We start from the raw sequence: 21244 nt of genomic DNA on the forward strand, positions 1-21244 counted from the left end.
GTACTTAGTTGACCTTGGTGAGCTTGGTGGGTGGGAGGCCTCATGCTTTAGGAAGAAAGCCTGAGGAATGAAGGGACTCGCGCCAGGTCCTAAGCCCGGGGCGCCCCCAGATCTAGCGCATACTCCCCCCCCTTACTGCCTCCTGAGATGTGACCGCAGCTGCTTCCACCTCAGTCGGTGTGGTGCCTGCATGCTGCGTGCAGAGAGCTGCGCCTGCCCCTTTGGTGGGGAGGGTCCCCAAGGCAAATGAAGCCCCCTGTAGATGTGAGTCCCAGGCATCTTGCTCTAGAATTCCCAAAGGCGAGCTTCCAAGTTTAGCTCTGTATGGGCTGCTCTGCCCGGAGCACACTTCCTGTCCAGGGCCCTGACTCTCTTGCCTCTGGCCCGAGCAGCAGCTGGATGCCCCTCAGAAGGAGCGGCTCGCGGCAGCACTCGCGGAGATGGACGTGCAACTGGGGAAGCTGGTGGACACCTCGTGGCTCTGTCAGTGCCCAGAGCCCGGGGACGAGGAGGTACGTGATCTGGAGATGCGGCCCAGGTGCTCCATGAGGACGGAAGGGCTGCTGGTAGCAGCTGCCACAGTAGGGCTCTCCCCACCCTGAGCCTGCCTGGTTGTGGGGTGACCCGTCAGTCCTGGGGAGACTGGGCCCGTGGCTGCCCTGCTGGGTGGCTGTGGTGTGGCTGCTGGAGTCGAGGCCTGCTGAGATCCCGAGGGAAGGGGCGCGCCCCCCTCGCCCCCAGTCCGGTACCACCCTTCACAACACTTTAGGCCCTTAGAACAAAGCACACTTTCCTTTCCGGCCCGCTGAGCACAAAGCCTTCATTCCTCTCTAGTCATGTCCAACTGAACGCACCGCGGACCTCTCTGCTCCTGTGCCTTCAACTGCCCTCAAGTTGAGAACCGATACCAGACACTTAGGATAGCAAACCGTCTCAGAATTTCAAAGAAAGAGCTATGTCCCAGGGCAAATCAAGCAGAGAACTGTAACCACTTAGAAAGTGAACATCCTGCCTCTGTGTAAGATGTCACCATGCTCTGAAGTGACATCAAGTTTCCAGCCTTTCATGTGATCAGCAGAACAGAGTCAGCTAAGCAGCTGACTACAGAAGTCAGACACACAATAAAGCCTGAGAGGGGTGGGACGTGCAGGCGAGAGCACCCCCACTTTATCCACCACGCTGTTCACAGTAGGATTGGAGGTCTCTTGGAAACACGTACCATCAGATAACAAGAAAGCAAACATGCTAGGAAATTGGACAAAAGGAGCGGACAGTGGCGGGAACGCAGCGAGGCAGGGTGGGGCGGCTTCACCAGGAAAGCCACCCCCGAGCGGCTGCCCACGGTGGGGACTCTGCTGACAAGAGGGTACAGTGCTGTGCCGAGACTTGTGAGTAGGACAGAGCACACACGGAGGTCCTGCATGTCACATGTATGGTGGCTGCAACACTTCATCAGAAAATGCTTTCAAAACAAATAATTACAAATGATTTCAGAGCAAGTGCTGTGAAGCTACCAGTCTCATGCTCTCTCACAGCCACACACACACACAACCACTGCATGCTTCCTCTCACACACACACACACACACACACACAGCCACTGTAGTTTCACACACCACTCACCTACACTATCATACCCAACCCCTGCACACTTTCTTTCACACATCCACACCTACACACACACAACCACTACACCCTTTCTTTTAACACACACACCCTCACTCACACACACATACAACAGCACACCCTTCCTCTCACACACACATACTGACACACACAGGCACATTCTGTAATATATACCCACATTCTGCCACACTCAGACATATACATCTACACTGCCACACACACGTTCTCACAGACGCCCCCTCACATATACGCACACACTTAGACTCCCACTCTCTCTCTCTCTCTCTCTCTCACACACACACACACACACACACACGTACGTCTCCCCTGTTGTCTGATGTGCTGTGGACAAGATGACCCCTCGAGGCCAAGTCTGGAGTGGACCTGAGTTATGCTTTGCTGTGTTGTTAAGTGACATCGAGTTGGTTTCGACTGAATTCCAACCTTGTTTAGGGTTTCCGAGGTTTTAAATCTTTGTAGGAGCAGAAAGCCTCATCTTTCTCCCCCAGAGCGGCTCTAGTTGCCAGCCTTGGGGTTTGTAGTCCGGTGTGTACCTACCAGATTTTGCAGGCAGCACGTTAATTCTGGCCGTAGGCCCTGGCTGGACACATGCAGACAGGGCCTGGGGCAGGATTACTTGCTGCCCTCCAGGAGCCAGCTGGGGCTGAGCTGGAGGCCGGGGGCAGGGCTGGGGCAGGTGGTGCGGCACGTGAGGGATCTGGGAGTGATAGGAACCCCTGCCTTTCTGGTGCCTGTGCTGATGCCACCTTACATCTGGGTCCCTGGGCCTCTGGGACACACAGCACTCAGCCCTGCCCAGGCAAGGGGAGCGGGTAGAATACAAAAGGGCAAAATGTACGGGCTGGGTGTGGGGTTTCTACTAGCATCAAAAATCCAAGAGGATTCTTCAAATGTAAGATTAAAATAAATTAGGCAGCCTTCTGCAAAATGGAATTGAGGACAGAAATGAACAAAGTGAAGTGATAAAGGCAATATAGTGACAAGATGAAAGAGGAATTATATATACACTAAGTTATATATGTGTGTATACTTATTACTGTTAGGTGCCATCGAGTCGGTACCAACTCATAGTGACCCTATGCACAACAGAAGGAAACACTGCCCGATCCTGGGCCCACCTCACAATTGTTACCACGCTTGAGCCCATGGATGCTGCCATTGGGCCAGTCCATCTCATTGGGGGTCTTCCTCTTTTTCTCTGACCCTCCACCCTACCAAACATGATATCCTTCTCCAGTGACTGGTCCCTCCTGACAATATGTCGGAAATATGAGAGATGAAGTTTGGCCATCCTGGCCTCCAAGGAGCACTCTGGCTGCACTTCTTCCAACACAGATCTGTTGGTTCTTTTACCAGCCCATGGCACTTTCAATATTCTCCTCCAACACCATATGTATATATATATGTATATATATATATTTATACACACACACATTATATATATGGAGTCCTGGTGTGGCGCTGTTAGTTAATGCACTAGACCGCAAGGTCAGCGGTTCAAACTCACCAGTTGCTCTTTGGAAACCCTATACAGGGCCGCCCTATACAGGGCCGCCCTATACAAGACCTCCCTATACAGGATCGCCCTATACAGGACCTCCCTATACAGGGCCGCCCTATACAGGGCCGCCCTATACAAGACCTCCCTATACAGGATCGCCCTATACAGGACCTCCCTATACAGGACCTCCCTATACAGGACCTCCCTATACAGGACCTCCCTATACAGGGCCTCCCTATACAGGGCCGCCCTATACAGGGCCACCCTATACAGGACCTCCCTATACAGGGCCGCCCTATACAGGACCGCCCTATACAGGGCCGCCCTATACAGGACCGCCCTATACAGGACCGCCCGATACAGGGCCGCCCTATACAGGACAGCCCTATACAGGGCCACCGTATACCCTATTAGTGGAACTGACTCAGCGGCACTTCACAACACCAACAGTTCACTTACGCACATATAAATGCTAATGAATTTTTAAAATCGTGATGAAACTGGAGTTTTCAAGGAAAAAAAAATTGATGAATAACAACCACTGAAGATTTGGTAAAAATTATCTTAAGAATTGTCTCTAGAAGGAAAATCGCAAGAATCAATCATTTCCGCATATGAGAAATAGTATCTAAGTTAGAGAGCGATCTATCTTGAAAAGCGAGCACATCAGAAATTGAGTATTCGAGCATAAAAGACCATTATCAGTACTTAATGACGGTAATAAACAGGAGTCTTAGATAAACGCCCAGATCAGATTCAGCAGGGTTACTGAAGGAATGTCTTACCTTGCCGAAGTAGCCTTCATGCCAAGAGGGCTCGAATGGCAGAAACACGATGTCTGGAGTTAAAATAAGAAAAAAATGTCAGTAAATGCATAAAAAACATTTAAAAAAATTCAGTAACTTTCAGAGTAATCAAATAGTTGAAAGAAATTTGGCACAAAAAATTCTAGTTAGAAAATACAGGAAGAGCTAAAAGACCATTTTGCCGTGTGGCACTGTAGGGTAAGCACTGGACTGCTAGGCACAAGGTCAGTGGTTTATATCCCCCCAGCCACTGCTTGGAAACCCTACTCAGGGGCGCTATGAGTCGGAGCGGACTTGACGGTGTCAGCAGCTCCGGGTGAATTTAGTGGAGGATGTGGAACGCAGGGTGCCATTGCTGAGTCAGGAGATCTTGGCTGAAAGCAGAGACTATTTGTGCTTTATTGACTGTGCAAAGGCATTTGACTGTGTGGATCATATCAAACTATGGGTAATATTGTGAAAAGTGGATATTCCAGAACACTTAATTATTGCTCACGAGGAACCTGTACATAGACCAAGAGACAGTCATTTGGAGAGAACAAGGAGACAGCGGCTGGTTTAAAATCAGGAAAGGTGTGCGTCGGGGTTGTATTCCTTCATGATTTAAAAGTAAGGACTCTAACAGATAATTGTACACAGGTTCCCAAAGGTAAACAGCTCAGGTGTACATCAGTGGATGAATGGGTAAATGGTGTGGTGTATACAACGGAGTCACACAGTGCATTACTACTCCGCCACAAAGAGACGTGAGTTCTCATATGTGCTGACGTGGATGACCCATGAAAACATGATGCTGAAACAGGTCAGACACAAAGGGACAAACGGTGTATGAACTATCCAGGATGGACAAACAGTTGTTCTTGTTGATGATGATGTAAGAGCTGTTGATCAGTTCTGACCCATAGCAACCCTGTATAGGGTTTCCCAGGAGTGACTGGTGAGCTTGAACCACTGACCTTGGTGGTTTTCAGTCCAGTGCTGACCCTACAGTGCCACCCCAGGATCCAAGTTCAGGAATCAGATGTTTGAATTCTGTACGAAATTAGTTCTGTCAGCCCTAGTGCCTAGACTGTCCTCAGAGTCAGGAGGCGACAGCTAGGGACGCTGGTTCCTTGGAAGATAAAAGACTGCCGTTGAAGTTGTTGGCTAGAAACTAAAGGTATTTAAATAATGATTTAATATAGGTATAGTTGGCAAGCATAAGAAATGTGTGAAAACAAGCAGCTTTCTTGAATGCATGTCATAGGAGAAAAATCCCAACATTGTGTGAAACAGAGCGAAGCAAAGAAGTTTCTGGAGACACAACTCAAACCAGAGAGACAGTGTCCACAAAGAAAGTCAGCACTCCAGCCCTCTGTTTATACAGCAAAGTGGGGGAGGGATTCCTGGCCCCAAATGGGGATTTAGGATTATGCGTAATTACAAAACAACAGAAAGGTAAAATTTTGCAAGGTTAGCGTGTTGATTTTCTAATAGCGTTCCCGGAGTTAACCTAGACACAAGTGTTCATCCAAGACCATCCTGGTAACCATTTTCTGATAACAACGTTTCTACACAGAGTACATCCTTGCCTCTGCCAATGTTTGCCAGTTGCAGTTAAGGTTTTACAGGAAGTCGAGTCTCCTAACTTTAAGCCCCAGGCTCTATTCGTAGGAAGTTAGAGAAGATGATTTAGGGTTAGCCAAAGGGTTAATTCTAGAACGCTTTGACTCAGACTGAGGTCAGTCATTCCCAGTTTACAGTGCCGTCACACGGTCACCTCTGCTGATCATGAATCGCTAAGAACTTTAGATCATTTTTTCCCCACATAGACTTCTCGTTAGAACTTTGGAGGTGCCTAAGGAAGCTTTGAAGACCCCAGACACTGTCTGCTAGTCTATTCTACTTGTAGGAATGAGTGTTTGCGGCAGCCATCAGCACTCAGTTACGTGGATTCTTTTTTATGCCATAACTTAGCTCTAAGATCACTGTTACAATAACTAAGATAATTAAGGAGTCCTGGCTTGGTGCTGTAAGATGCACACCAACTTCACGGTCGGCAGTTCAAACCCACCAGTTGCTCCTCGGGAAACTGACTCGATGGCACTTAACAGCAAACAAGATGATCAAACCTGTTTGTAATATAGAGTCCCTCAGCTCCACAAGAGCTAACAGGTAGCTAGTAAAAATATCAAGAAAAAGGGAGTCAGGCACAGGGCTACTGAATGAAGCTCTCTGGGAGAGCTGTCTGATGTCTCATTCTGTTTTCCCAGAAGAGTTTTCCCTAAGTGCAACAGGAGGTGTTAGTGATGTTGCGCTAGGAGGAAAAGCAGCTGTTCTGTGATCCAACACCGCCGTAGTGAGAGATCTGCTGGGTCACGGTAGCAGATAAAGGCCAGACAAAGCTCTCAAGGTCAGGGAAGCAGTCTCCCAGGGACGTCTGTCCGTTTCCAGGTCGCTGCTAAAAGGTTCTCACTAGATTCTATAAGTTCCCTCTCGTGTCTTACAAAGATTTTCACATCACTGGTATAATGTGTGCTTTTCATCACAGCCATGGAAATTTAGGGGGTGCACCTATCAGCTCAAAAGCCCAGGCTATCTGATCCAGCTGGTCACGGTAACGCCCACGTGTAGGCTTCATTACTGGGTTTCATCTTTTTTTAGTGGCATAGTTTCATCTGTAAACGGTAAAATAGATATCTTTAAGGAACACAGATCAAGTTATTTCAGGTATGATTGTGTGGGAAGGGAGTTTTTAATTAACTTGCTCAAGCCAATGTTGTGTTAAAGAATTGTTACAAATAGTTAACTGCCTAAAAGCATGTGCCGCCCATTCCTTCTACAACCCTCTCCTCCTCTTTGGTTGGGTTTGATCATCGGTTGCAGTGGCCACAGACAACTCACCTTGACGGCGTTTATTAGAGAAGTTCGCAGGTTACAGCACAGAATCAGAACATGCTCAGGTCACAGTTGCTCCGGTCAGCTGCTGATGAATGCCGCAGGACACACCACTCACGATAAACCTCAGCCTGAAAGCGCTCGGCTCTAGCTCTGTGGGTCAGCAAACCTAGCTTCCCCTGCCCCATTTCAATGCCTGGAGGCATCTGCAAGCTGGCCTCCTGCCCAAAGTCCCTCAGCTCTACATGCTCCTGGGCTGGGAAGCCCACGGCTCTGTCTTTGCTCTGGATCTTGGTTCTGCTGCTGCTGCTCCTCTGCCCCTCTTCTGGGGTCACAGCTTTTTGTCCCTGGGTGGAGGACGGTCAGTGTGCAGGGGTGGGTCTTGGGGTCCAAAGGACAAGCTGCACTCCTTGCTCTTTCTTCCTTGATGGTAGTGAGAGCCTCCTCCTGCTTCTGAGATGGTTCGTTTTCTACCCAGGCTCGAGCTTCAAGGTGGCACAATTGCAGTGAACTCTGTTAACATCCACAGGAATCGTGTTACCCTACCAGTCTCTTCTGCCACCTTCTGTTACCCAGACCCAGCAAGGCAGAAATGTCTGGTGAGAGTTACAGACTGTGGCTAGAAGAGACATGAAATCACTATAGTACACTGTCCCATCTTGAGAGGGTCCCAGAGACTAGGATGAAGGGGGATGAGTCAGTCTTTATGCAGTCAGGTGATTCCTGTGCCTTGCTTGATAAAACTCCAGAGTATCTAGGGAATAGTCTACGTTGGAGGTAATAGCTAATTTGACAAACATGAATACCTCTGTACTTTGCAAAGCAAGCTCTCAGGTGTGCTGTGGCCTGGCCAGGTGTTATGGATCGGGTTCAATTATAGCATCTTAAGATCCCTGCGGTTGGGCTAAGAATCCAGAAAGATGCCAGAGTAATGCATCTGGCCTGCGCACAGATGGTATTGGATATAAACACCATCATTGCACACAGAGGGCACGGGTGAATCTGAAGTCTGATGTCTGGCTTGTGGACAGGGGTCATAGATCCAGCATGGACTGCTGTTTGGGCTCACCAACACAAGCATTTGCTCTCCAGGCATTGGTGGGAATTATTGAAGGCAATAAAATAAAACTTGAGAAGGGCTTCATAATGAAAAACTACCCAAATGATATGATAAAGTAAACCTGCAATAAGGTGCTTCGATGACCGGCAGGAGCAGAACACAGTCTTACCAAGGGAGCAGGCTGCAGGTGTGGCGCACAGTTAGTACCAGAAAGGTGAAGCCTATAAAGCCAAGTCTAAAGAGTCCAGCAGGCTGCATGGCACTGTGTTCTGTGATCTTCAGATCAGTCGTCTAACTCTGATGGCATCTGCTAGCCACAAGGGAGGTTAAACACAGCCGTAATTCTCCACTATTGCTGGTCCAGAGAGGAAGTTTAGCTTGAGCTGGGATTGATGGATCTAAGGTTTTACTCCCTCAAGCGTTGCTGCACTGCACAGGGGTTAGAAAAGAGAACTAAATAGGGTTTTTCCAATGGTGTCCCAGTGACTCCTTTAGTTGATGCAGGGGCAAGGTTAGGTAGGTTAGGGATGTTTATTTTTGGATCATCAAAAGCTCCTTTAATCTAGGAAAGATATTTCTTAGAGTATTACGTTACGGATTGACAATATTTTTGTAAATAAACTTACATAATGTCGGCTTCACGCAGACAACATCAGGAAGAGCCATAAGACCTGCAGTTTCATGAGGAGCCTGTTTCTGGGGACCAAATGGTAGAGAGGACTAACGGGAGGACTTTAGTCCAGGGTAAACTTAGGGCTCTGTCAACGCCATTATGTACGTTGAGCTATGAGGTGCAGATGGCAGGGGCAGCAGAACACTTGGTAAACGGAGAGCACTTGGCGGAGTTTTTCAACAGTCAGGGTTAAGCGGGTTCGTTGATCACTCCAAAGAGGTTTGGATGCTTCCCCAGCTGGGCGTAGTTTAGTGAAAGAGTTGTTTGGCCAGGAAGGTTGCAGTGGTCTGGCGGCACTGTGGAAATCATAATACCTATTGGTAATAAAGTCTGTTTACCACTCAAGCCCGGGCCCAGATGGTAGAAAACACCATCCAGGTGGGACCTCATCTTCCAGGATTGTTAAGTGCTGTCGAGTCGATTGTGACCCATAGCGACCCTGTATAGGGTTTCCGAGGAGCAGCTGGTGAGCTTGAACCACCAACTTTGCAGTTCAAATGGCTTTGCATTCTGATGCATTAGCCCACAGCGCTACAATGAGGACTCCAATCCAAGATTGTAGCGTCAGTAAATTGGGTCACATATAAAGAGGCCTCCGAAAACTGCCCCCACCAGTATTTCTTCATGGTCTCTGTCATTTCTTTTTCCCCCAGTGAGAGGTACCAAGTAGGACTGGTGTTTTTCATTTGATCTAGTGCACACTTTAGCTTTGGGGACTTGGGGGGAGCTCTCTCTTTTCCAGGTCTCACTTTCCTCAGTTTGGGCCAGTTGTTTTTGTGTTAGGTTTTCTCAAGTCAGTTCTCAGAGGTTACAGTTGGTGACAGACCCTGCGAGCCCTGTTCTTGGTTGTTTTGAGCGCCAAGATCGCTCAGTACTCACAGCGGTGTTACTTCCTTCGTTCCTCTGGTTTCTGGCGCTGATGAGCTTGTCTTTTTATTTCAGAAGAGAGCAGCAAGGCGCCTGAAAGGTCATTTTTATGGCAGCTCCAGGAGAGGTTGGAAATAGAATGTTCCCGTAATATGCTACAATCATGTACAGTCCCAAACCAGTACTGAAAATCCATAAAGATACTCACAGACTTTCCAGAACTATCCTGTAGGCTCTAGTGAGAGCCATCAGTTCAGCTCATGGTGCTGAAATGGCTTTGGGGAGAGCCTGGCTTCCGATGGCTTCCTTAGAAGTTGTAACAGCTTACCTAGCTTCATGCTGACAACTAGGAGTAGGCTTCCTATTAGAGCCAGCTACAAACAAGACTCAGCCAGGCTTGGGGAAAGAAGTTTCCTTCAAGTTCTTAGGAGGAGCCAACAACTGTTCAGTTAAGTCTAAGCAGTCATGAGAAAGGCATTTTCATCCATGGGAAGGAAAGTTCAAACAGGCCCCAGAACGGAACCTAACACTGGAGACAGCGCCAAGAACGACTGAGTAAGGAGTGAGTCTGCTAGCAGAAAGAAGTGTGAAATCAATTAAGTCAAGCAGACCCAGAGTTACTTAGTGTTTGTGCTCTGTCAGCTGAAGTTGAATTCTAGGTAGGCAGTCGCAGCTGTAGGTCTAAGGCAGGGAGGGTAGCCTTGTGCCACGGGGTTTGCAGACCAGATTAGGCCTCCACCTTCCTTGCCCCAACTGCCTTGTATTTGAGCCAGCACACCTAAAATGTTCCCAGATATTCCATGCACAAACAGAGGAGACTGGATGGTAATTAGGAGCGCTATGCCCTGGTAGCACAGTTGGTTAATCATTGGGACACTTACTAACTGCAGGGTCTCCTGTTCAAGCCCACCAGCTCTCCTCGGGAGCAAGGTGAGGCAGCCTGTTTCTGTAGCCATCTCTAGCCTCGGAAGCCGTAGGGAGTAGTAAGCGTGTGTCCTCTAGTGTTGCTTTGAGTTAAAATGGATTCGACGGCGTTTTTTTTTTTTCAGACAGGTGTATTCACTGAGGCTTCTTTTAGCTGAATTATGTTGTTGTTTTGTGGCATTGAACTGGTTCTGACTCAGCAATCCTGGTTAGGGTTTCTGAGGAGTGACTGGTGAATTTGAGCTGTTGACCTGCAGGTTCACAGATATTTCAACTCATAGTGACCCTGGATAGTGTTTTTGAAACTGTAAATCTTTAAGGGAGCTGCAAGTCTTGCTTGTCTTCTGCAGAACAGCTGGTGGATTTGAACTACTGACCTTGTGGTTAGCAGCCCAATGCATAAGCCACTGTGCTTTCAGGGCTCCTTCAAGTTTGCTCAGAGGTCCTTAAATACGTGTATAAAAACTGAGCTAACAACAGTGATGACAAGATGGACATCAGGTCCAGCAGTAGCCACAGAATCCTGCAAACGCCTGCAGCTGCTTTGGGGTAGGGTCCAGGCCAGCCCTGCCTGACAAGGAAATTACACCTTGTTCTCGGTGGCACCAGGGTTAACACAAGTGTCAGTGCCGGCGGGTGTATTGGTGTGCATGTGAATTCCAGACAGAGCTGTACTGGATGGGTATGAGGCGCATACTGCACAGACTAGACTAGACGTCCTGCCTTCCTACCTGGAAATCTTAGATTCTCACCAGCTCGGGAAAAGCTTCCTGTAAGGATATTCATAATGTTAATAGTCGTGGTTGAGCACCCCAAGTTGAGAAGACCGGCTTATAACTTAGGTTTACAATGACAAAGCCAAACCACCGTCATCCATTTCCATGTGGATTCCGACTTGAAGTGACCCCCTAGGACCAAGTAGAAGGGTCTCAGTCCTTACAGATGGGGCTGTAATCTTGCCAGGAGCTGACCTGACCGCCAGCTCTCTTATTGAGTGGCTGGTGGACTTGAGCCACCAACTTGGAGTTTGTTGTTGTTGTAGGTGCCATGGAGTCGGTACCAACTCATAGCGACCCTAGGCACAACAGGACAAAACGCTGCCTGGTCCTGGGCTAACCTCACAATTGTTGCTACGCTTGAGTCCATCGATTCTGCCACCTGGACAATCCATCTAGTTGGGGGTCTAACTCTTTTTCTCTCACCCTCCACCTTACCAAACATGATAGCTTTCTCCAGCAACTGGTCCCTCCTGACAAAACATCCGGAGTATGAGATGAAGTTTGGCCATCCTGGCCTCCAAGGAGCTATGTAGTGTTTTAATCTTAGGAGAAATGCACATTAAAAAAAAAATGAAAATATAAAAGTGGACACTGTATGGTGCCACAACTACTTTACACGGCATTGAAACTCGAGGCTAAATAAACCGGGGGGCGGGCTTTGACAGAACAGAACCCCTGTTGGTTTGGTTGGTGGCTGGCCTCCCTGAGGCTGAACTTCCCCCAGGGGTTTGGGGCGCGGGAGCGAGTCTCAGTGCCTCTCCTTTCCCTGCAGAGTGGGATGCTGGATCTTTCTAAACGCAGCCGCAGTGGTAAATTCCGCCTGGTGACCAAGTTCAAAAAGGAGAAAAACAGCAAGGACAAAGCGCGAAGCGGCCTGGGAGCCCCGGGTACCTGCCACCGCCTGCGCCGCCCTCACCTGTGTCCCTTTCCTGAGGCCTCAGGTCACAATGGCAGCCTGCGCAGTAGCTCTCACCCATGTCCTTCCCGTCTGCACTCCCTGGGTTTGCTCTCTAGGGGACCCCAGGGTCAGAGCCCCACAACCCGTCTACCACTCTGGACCGAGGGGGTGAGGGTGGGGCAGAGGTGACAGTGACAAACACTCCAGACAGAGACCTTCAGCCAGGACCTGCCCCCTGCTGACTCCTGTCTAATCCATGCATGAGTCCTCCGGTGCTCGAGCCCTGGGGGCCTGGGCCACCAGTGATTGTGGGCGGTGCAATCAGGGACTAGCATTCTAGGTGCCGTCCCCTGGTGCTGAGCTGGACCCAGGCTGGACTTGGGGTGGTGCTGGCCGCTGCCAAGGGCAAACAAGCCCTTTTTGATTTTCTTAGCATGAGATGAGAAATGGGGCTTCTTCATGATTGTGGCTCTGATGACATACACTCTGCCTCGCCTCCTCCCTCCGGCCATGAGCTGCATTCCCAGTGTTGGGGTGCGGAGGGAAACGCCCCCTCACAAAGCTGGTGACTGGCCTGGCAGGAAGGACCCCGCTTCTGCTGCTGAGCTGGCTGGGTGGTGGGCTGTGCTGGGCGAGGGCTGGCCCTCACTGCTCCTGCTTTCCATCTCTGACAGTGCACCTCTGGGGGACAGAGGAGGTGGCTGCCTGGCTGGAGCACCTCAGTCTCTGTGAGTATAAGGACATCTTCACGCGTCATGACATCCGGGGCTCCGAACTCCTGCACCTGGAGCGGAGGGACCTCAAGGTACATGACAGTCAGCTGCCCACGGGCCTCCTGTCCCTCTGTCCCTGCCTCAGCTGCTGTGGGATGTGCCCCACCGTCAGACTTCTCCCCAGATGTTAGGTGTGTGTGGCCCCTACTCGCCCCAGTTAGAGAAAGCTACGGGGACGTGCATGTGTGAAGTGCCGCTGAGTTGGTTCTGACTCCCAGCCACCCCGTATGGCTTCCTGGTGTGTATGTAGGGTTTCTGAATTGCCAGCCTTGCATTTAGCAGTCTAGTGCTTATCCAGCAGTGCCACCAGGATTCCACACACTTGAAAAGTGCTGTTGGGTCAGTTCCGTCAGCACGCCGAGTGTAGGATTTCCAGAGGGCACCTGGTGAGTTGGAACCACACCAGGGCTCCACATACACATAGGATGATGTTAAGTGCTGTTAAGTCGGTTCCAAACCCTGTAGAGGGGTTTTGGAGGAGCAGTTGGTGGGTTTGAACTGCTGACCTCATGGTTCACAGTCCAGAGCTGATCCTTCGGTGCCACACCAGGAGTCCACATATCCTGGGCGGAGGGGGACTAGGAATCTCCTAAGCCACCATTTTCCACATAGAACATGCCCAGGGAAGTAACAGGAGTCAGCATAGCGCACATGAGAGAGAGCTGGGGCCACCTTACAAACAACAGAACACCCCAACTAGACAACCACCTTCATGGGTGGCAGCACAACACCCCAACTAGACAACCACCTTCAGGGCTGGCAGCACAACACCCCAACTAGACAACCACCTTCAGGGGTGGCAGCACAACACCCCAACTAGACAACCACCTTCAGGGGTGGCAGCACAACACCCCAACTAGACAACCACCTTCAGGGGTGGCAGCCCCTGAACTGCCAAGTTCAAGTGGAACTAAGGGCACGAGGAGGAGCCCCCCTCCCCGCGGACAGCGGCTGCCTCTGCCGTGGGGTCTGCCCGTGAAGTCAGGTGGTCACTTCACAGTACTGCGTTTGGGGCAACACGCCAGTGACTAGGCAAATTCAGAAATAGAAATTGTCCAGTGAGGATAAGGGCCTGGACACGGGTCTCCTGCGCAGCGCTGGCCAAAGGGTGGCCTCCCTGCCCCGAAGGGAGAGTCCGGGCCGCAGTGGTGCCTTCATGCTAATGACATCTCGGAGTGTGAGCCTCGGGAGGTGGCTGCTCTGTCCCCCGCCCCACCCACCACAGCTGCCCTCTCTCCCGCAGGACCTGGGCGTGACCAAGGTGGGCCACATGAAGCGGATCCTGTGTGGCATCAAGGAGCTGAGCCGGGTGCCCGCCGAGGCCTAGCGTCCGCGCTGGCGGCTTGCGTGCTGCAAGCCCGGGACTGACGCCACCGCTGTGCACGCAGCCCCAGCCCACCACCCGTTACTTCCGCTTGTGGCGCTGGGTCCCCGGAAGTAGCAGTGGATGGACAAGGGTTTTGGGGCCCTGCTTCCAGTGCCTGGGGAACCCCGACTCCAGAAGCCGGCCTGGGAAAGCTGGGCTGGGCGGTGCCGGGTTGGGGTCGGGGGTCCTTTTGTGCCCCTCTCAACCTTCCCAGAGATGCTCACACCGCACGGGGGCTTAGGGTTCATGTTAGAAGGAAAAGGCCCACGTGGGGCCAGGCCCTCACCCGCACCCTCCTCGGAGTCACCCCAGGGGGCTGATGGACGCGGTCTAGACACCTTTTTGACCACTGCACTTCCGGTGGCCCGTGGCGCGCTGTGGCTGAGGGTGCCCCATGATGGTCCTTGGGGGCTGTGGTCACACTGGGACGGAGGCTTCGGATTTGAGTGAAGGCCCCTGAGCTCAGGGCAGGACTGGTGGCCTTTCTACAGCCACCGGCCCTGTTCCCAGAGTGTTTCCCACCATCACAGCCATTTTAGGTGGCGCTACTTTGAGAAAGACTCCAAGTCTCTGCCAGCGCTCACTCACCCTTCAAACTAAGGAGATAATGGTACCCGATTTGGGGGGTGTGCCCGTCACCCCGAATCTAAGCCCTCACACACTCGGGCCAGCTAGGACATGTGAGGAGGGTGCACCTCAGTTCCCTTATTTTGGGGAAAAAGGCTTTGGGTCAAAAGTATTGTTTAAAGTTAGTATGTTGTCAGTAATGGAAAACCCCATTTTTCTATTTCCAATAAGTTAGAATGAGGACCGCATGTGGCTTGTGTGAAGCTGCCCGCCCCATCCCTACCGACTTGCTAAGGGCACGAGGCAGAGTCCCTGAGTCTGGGTGGAAAAGGCTTTGTGCCCTCGGGTGGGTGGGCCCTACCCCTCGTATTTATAATTCTAATTTATACAGCGACCCGGTGAAGAGATGCCTCTTGTATGTTCTGTACATAGTCTGCATCTAATCGGTGTAAATAAGTTGTTCTTGTGAATAAATAAAACAAGCCTGTTTTTGACCTTCCATAGTAAGACTGCATGCCATCATTTCTTGTGCTGCGACAGAAAATCGTGATTGCCAAAGTCCCTCCAGACTGGATTCCGCACTGTTTTCAGCTGCTCTAAAAAGAACTGGAATTGTTGGTTGGAAAGCAGAATAGATTGCCATTGTAGTTACAGGGCGTGGTTCTGAGCGGGTGGATTAATTCCACAAACTTCTCAGATCCCAAGGCTGCCGCGGAGCCTCAGGGAAACCCGAGCCCAGGGCTCCTGGAGCTAATGCTTCAGCTCTTAAACCTTTCCCAAACCGGAAGCTCTCAGCACCACGTCTATCCCCCTCCCAATTCCCGGAAGTGAGGGATGGGGCTGGATCTCAGGAGAATCCAAAGACTGCAGGAGCTTTGGGAGTGGCCCCAGCTTTTTCAGGAGCCCTGGTGGTGCAGTGGGGTAAGCACTGAGCTACTAACTGAAAAGGTCTGCAGTTTGAACCCTCCAGCTGTGTGCTCCGTGGAAGACAGATGTGGAGTCTGCTTCTGTAAAACTAAGCCTCGGAAACCCTGTGGGGAATTCTGCCTTGTCCTATAGTGTCTCTGTGTTGGTATCTACGGCAGTGGGTTGTTTTTTGTTTTTAAATTTTTTTTGCAGGCCACACGTTTCCGGACCTTGTACCTCATGGTTTTGTTCTTTAGCTGCACAACTGGAGGTATCACATCCAAAATGACTGTTTAAACCTACGGGGCTAGGGAAAGCCTGTCCCCTAAGTGTCTCTTTTTAAGATAAAAAGATCTCCTTTCTCAGGTAAAGGAAACCTTAACAGCTGACCCCTGCTACTGTCTCCTTGGCTGGCATTTTGCCCGCTGTCAGGCTGCATTAGTCCGTGGGAATGCCCATGACCATGGGCCCCGGCTCTAATACCAGGTACCAGGCGCTGCCTTAAGTACTCTATACACATTCCCTGCCGTCCGCCCTTTAGCAATCAGCCGTTCCTGCTAGCCTGCAGACTTCTGTGGGTCTTGGGCTGAGGCGTCTCTGAAGGGCAGACGTTATGAAGATGTGCACCTATGTTCAGGCGTGTGGCCAGGAGCTGGGGAATGGTGCAGAGACCCACCCACCTCCCATCATCTGTAGCGCACTGGGGGAGTCACTCACCCTGAGCCGAGCTGGCCTCAGACCTGCTCTAACCAGTGGAGGAGCTTGGGCACAGCTTTCATACCAAGTGTGAAAAGCTGAAGACGGTTGTAGAATCCTTGAAAGAAAACCCACCTGGCTTTGGGACATCTAAGGCTTTCTCCTGCAAACTGCTCCTGGTGGTACCCCTACGGTGAGGCTCTGGGCTTTCCAGCTTCACACCTAGAAGGAAACCGCCAGAGCTGGCCCTCAGCCTTGGGGCCCCCGCCAAGAGCCCATCTCTGAGGTACCTGAGGGACACGGGACACACAGGGGCTCAGGCTCCTCCTGAGGGTCCCTTCTGTTTTGTGCTTGGCCTTGCAGGTGCTATCCCAGAGTCCTGAGCCAGTCCCCTTGGTGGGTGATGTGGACTGGCTGCCTAAGGGGGTTGCTACTGTCACTTGGACACCCAGGCCTGTGACGTGAGTCACTGGATGGAGCTGAGGCAGGGGCAGCTCAGGACCAGGCCCTTGGGGCTGATGGTGGCACGTTGCTCTGAAGAGAGGGGAAGGAGGTGGCCCTGCCCTCGGAGACCTCAGCTCCATCTGAGTCTGAGGTGACCGCCACTCTGGTTCAGTCCAGTGTAGCTCCTGGGGGACCACCGGCCCATGCGGCTGGGGTTGGGGAGAGCAGAGGGAACTGGGACCCTGAGATCGGTCTCTTGCCGTCTGCTGTGTGCGTGTCTCGGCTCCTCTCTCCTGTGGGAAGGGCAGGGCGTGTCCAGCCAGGCCTCCACAGCCACTCACAGCGGTCACTCAAGATGGACCCAGAGTCAGGCCTCCACGGCACTCAGCGGTCACTCAGGATGGACAGGACATGATGAACTTTGAACCAGCTGTTCGCGGCCTGTCAAGGTGTGGCTTCTGCAGAGAAGCCAGCATCTAGCTCTAAGCCTGCTTCAAAAAGTGTGCAAAAAAGGCACTCTCTTTTAACTCCATTTCCTCACCAACTTTTTGTAGATCCTTCGAATCAGGCCACAATTTTGGATAATCAGGGCCTTCTTGCTGCCCACCTTTTTTGTCTTGAAAAACACGTCACAGTTTCACATGTTTTCTGTAACTCACCCAACGCTGCCAGGCCCATTTCCATAGAAGGCAGAGTGAGACCCAGGCCACTTCCAATGTCTTCCAATAGACTGTTTCCCATGAGTCTGGATTTATTTAAAACCAAAATAAACTTCTGTCATTTCTGAAATAGTACAGATACAGTGTTTCTAAATATAAATCTTGCTAATTTAACTCCTGAATTCTGCTTGGGGAATTAAACAGACCACAATGTTTTATCTCTTAAGCAAGCTCAGAAAGTTGCAGGAAATAGAAAGGCAACAGTGTTAAAACCCGTTTATTTTTCCTTCAACAAAAACTCATAGTTCTTTCCCTGTCGCCCCACCACTCTATTCCCAGATGAAAAAAGAGAAAGAAAGAAAAACATGTAAGCCAGCCGTGGCCACTGCTTAAGGCACATCCGTCTGCGCTGCTCTTGGGACCTGAGAAACGTCAGCGAGGCTCTGGCTTTCCCAGGGAAACGCCTTCTCAGCAGCTGCACGAGTCCTTTGACACCTTGGGATGAATGGGGTGGCTGGGCTGGGAGAGCCGGGCAGGAGTCGGTCTGTCTGTCTGTCTGTCAATCAGCAAAAGCAGAACCGGGAAGAGCACAGGGGTGAAGCGGAGGCCTCAGTCTGGGATTCACTGAGACGTAGTCACAGCGCGGCCGCAGCCCTGAGGTGGGTTGAGTGTCTGAGTGCAGTTCCTTACAGAGCAGTTGTCTCAAGCCCAATGGACACGTAATTTATGACCCAAGATTCTCAGCAGCGTGCTGAAGAGCTGGGGTCTGACGGTGAGGCAATGGGGATAACGGAAGTGGAAGCTAGGTCAATCCTGAGCTGCAAGCCGGACGCCCAAACTGTGGTTATCACGTTCTTTCTGCCTCTCGACGTGTACGTTCTAGCTAAAGAGCAAGGACACAGTGAGTGTGAGAAACTGTCCCGTCAGGACCACCAGTGTGGGCAGCGTCTGCGGTGGGAATCCGGCTTTAGCCCGAGGCCGAGTCAGACAGCCCAGTGTCTTGGCTGCGTCATGTCGCTCACCACGGACACGTAGTCACAGGTGACTCAGCCTCCCTGTTCTCGTCAGCCATCTTCAGTTCTGGAGCAAAAATCTGTTTACAGCCATTTTCTCAGTTGTCTTCATAGATGAGATGGTCAAGAATCTCCGTCCAGCCCACCCAGGGCCACCTGGCTGCCACGCCTTGGCCCCCAAGGCTGCTTCTAGTGAGCAGAGTATCTCCGCCTCCGATGGTCCCAGCCCCCCATGTGTCTCCTCCTTCCAGAAAGGTGGGCATCTGGAACCACAGCTTTCATCCCCAGGCAAGGTGGGAGGGAGGCAGAGCCAGAGCACCCCAGCCTTTGAGGACCCTGTGAACACAGATGACCACAGAGCCCTCTACATAGTGCAAGAGAGGAGCGAAGTAACCCGAGTTAGCCAGGTTAGCGACATGCCACTCTGTCCACACCTACAGTCGGTCAGTGCAGAAGCAGCACACCTGCTTACAGAAAGGGGGGCTGGGGTAAAGATGCCAGGTGGACATCTGATTGGCACGTCTTAGGTACGACCAAGGATGGACAGGGTGGCATGGTGTGGACACTGCATCCCAGAAATAAAGTGCATTTGCTGGCCTGAGAGGGAAGTCACGTGACTTGAAGTAAAGCAGAGGATCTGGAACATGTGTCTGAACAAGGCACCTGACTGGACAGTCCACAGAACCTGGTCTTGTGGAGAAGCCGAGCCCGCAGCTGCCCGCCGCTGAGGAGATGGGGCACAGACTGCCATGGGCCGCCTGTGCTATCTGAAACTTCCCACGTGGATGGAGAGAGAAGCTTCCGTTCCCCGGGGCCGGGTTGACATCTCTGTGACTGAGAAAGCGTTGCTGCTCTGCGCACGATGGGCTTCTCGGCTGTGGAGACACAGGGTCATCACTGTGGCAGAGGCAGGCAGTGAGCACCGAGGACGACAGTAATTCTCACCAATATTTCCAAACCGCCACAGAGAAAACGTGCCGCTCTCTGCCCTGACCTCGCCCTGTGTCCACCATGGCGACTCTGGGTCGTGGAAGGGGCTGGGCACGGTGTCCCACAGCACAGGCTCTGTTGGCCACTTTGTACATTCAGAGAACACACAAATACCGAATGTCCAGCCCAGGAATGTGCTCACTGGTGGGCCCACCACCTGGATTAAGGTGTGAACATGTCCCCCCCGCGGTGTCTATAACAGTCCTTCCTTTCTCATCCTGGCTGCATAGTGCGTCCATCACCAGAGAGCCCACAAGTTCTCTCTCCATCCTGATGGTCAGCATTCCCATTATTCCCAGGAAGAGTCAGGGTTAAGTCCTAAGCACTGCAAGTACACCCAGCTGTGGCGAGATGGACGGACAGACAGCTCACTCAGTACTAGGCAGAACTTCTCTAGATACAGGGGTAGCGCCCTGACAAGAGGAAACCCTGACACTGAGAGCGTGCCCTTCTGGTATCTCCATCACCTCCACCACCGGCGACAGCAGGGGGACAGCATGTGTCCACACTCGGCAAGTGGACACTAGAAAGCGGCCCTTAAAGGAGATTGCTGAGGGCAGCCGGGAGGTGGAAGGAGTGTGTGTGGAACTGCAGGGATGGACGACAGAGAGAAGGGTTCCTTGCACCCGGAGCCAGGGAAGGAGGGGAACTTGGAAGTAGAATGGGGGTGGCTATCTGCTTAGATAAATGGAGACCTGAGGGTGCTGGTATCTGAAAGACGAGCCCCAGAAAATGGGACGAAGCTGAGGAGGGATGCAGGTGAGCTGCCTGAGAGAACGAGCTTCCCGAGGGGAGAGAACGAGCCTGGGACACAGCTGGAGGGTCTACATCTTCCTTGCACGTGTCAGCAGAAGTTCCACTAGGAGGCGCTCTAAGGACCAGACAGAAGTTGTCGGCAGGAGAGCTCCCTGGGGCTGGGGAATAGCTCTAGCGAACCCCAGTTCCTGGCCTTCCTCCACAGTTTCAAGCAAGAGCAAGAAGAATGCTGAGCACCCCCCGAGGACGCTCTGGATGGAAGTGGTCAGGGGTGGGCTCCTGAGAAGCCTAATTACCTTTTCTTTTTTCCCAGAGCAAGTTGTCTCTGCTTCTCTTTCCCCAGATCATCTCTGACCGTACTGAAGTCATCATCATCTTCAGCCAGTAGATTCTATTTCAAAAAAAAATGAGGCATTTTCAGACGTCTTTTTTAGTGTATAGTTAAAATATATTTAAGAAATTACCTGAATTAACAAAGAGATATTTTCAAATTTATACAGGCTAGATTAACCACTAAGAGCAAGCACAGAACATTCTAGAACTTGATAAAAACAAATGTACCGTGGACAGGAGCACAGTCATGAGGGGCATGAGTTCTCAGCCTGGAGCACTGCAGACTATAGGAGTGCACAGACCCCACGTCACCTGATGGGACGCAGCTACCAGTCCTGCTTCTACGTATTCCTTCAGACTTCCCTGGCGCTTCAGGGAAAGCCCACAGGCATGTCCCACAGAAAATGGGCTGAGGAGGCAGCTGAGTCCCACAGCTCTGAGGGCTCGCCAGGTTCCACCAGAAGGAGAGGGGCCTTAGGTACATGGCCTTTCGGTGACACAGGTACTGATGGAAGAACTGAATGTAGGGTGGTTTTCTCCTCTCTAGCTTACAAACAGTATCATAACAAATATTATACTTTCAATTCTAACAGATTGTGGGTGATAAGCTGCAAGTCCTGAAAACTAGAGTTACAAAAATGGTAAAGCACTGAATAGACAGGAAGGCGGAACACAGGACACCCCAGTGCCTCCTGCTCCCCATCTAACAC

General features: G+C 51.3%; 2 protein-coding genes across 2 annotated transcripts in view; one reads left to right on the forward strand and one right to left on the reverse strand.

Moving 5' to 3' along the window:
- DGKD (diacylglycerol kinase, delta 130kDa) overlaps nt 1–14131 on the forward strand; it is a 90847-nt gene extending 76716 nt beyond the window's left edge. The window contains exons 26-29 of the mRNA XM_006866807.1: nt 393–512; nt 11906–12020; nt 12706–12836; nt 14048–14131. Coding sequence (XP_006866869.1) covers nt 393–512; nt 11906–12020; nt 12706–12836; nt 14048–14131 — 450 coding nt within the window. The remainder of the gene's footprint in view (nt 1–392; nt 513–11905; nt 12021–12705; nt 12837–14047) is intronic.
- Nucleotides 14132–19218: 5087 nt separating this feature from the next.
- Nucleotides 19219–21244, reverse strand: part of USP40 (ubiquitin specific peptidase 40) — a 93873-nt gene continuing 91847 nt past the window's right edge. The window contains exons 31-32 of the mRNA XM_006866764.1: nt 20498–20592; nt 19219–19330 (exon numbers count right to left, since the gene is read on the reverse strand). Coding sequence (XP_006866826.1) covers nt 19219–19330; nt 20498–20592 — 207 coding nt within the window. The remainder of the gene's footprint in view (nt 19331–20497; nt 20593–21244) is intronic.

Source organism: Chrysochloris asiatica, unplaced genomic scaffold (assembly GCF_000296735.1).
Source record: "Chrysochloris asiatica unplaced genomic scaffold, ChrAsi1.0 scaffold00096, whole genome shotgun sequence".
Lineage (NCBI taxonomy): Eukaryota > Metazoa > Chordata > Mammalia > Afrosoricida > Chrysochloridae > Chrysochloris > Chrysochloris asiatica.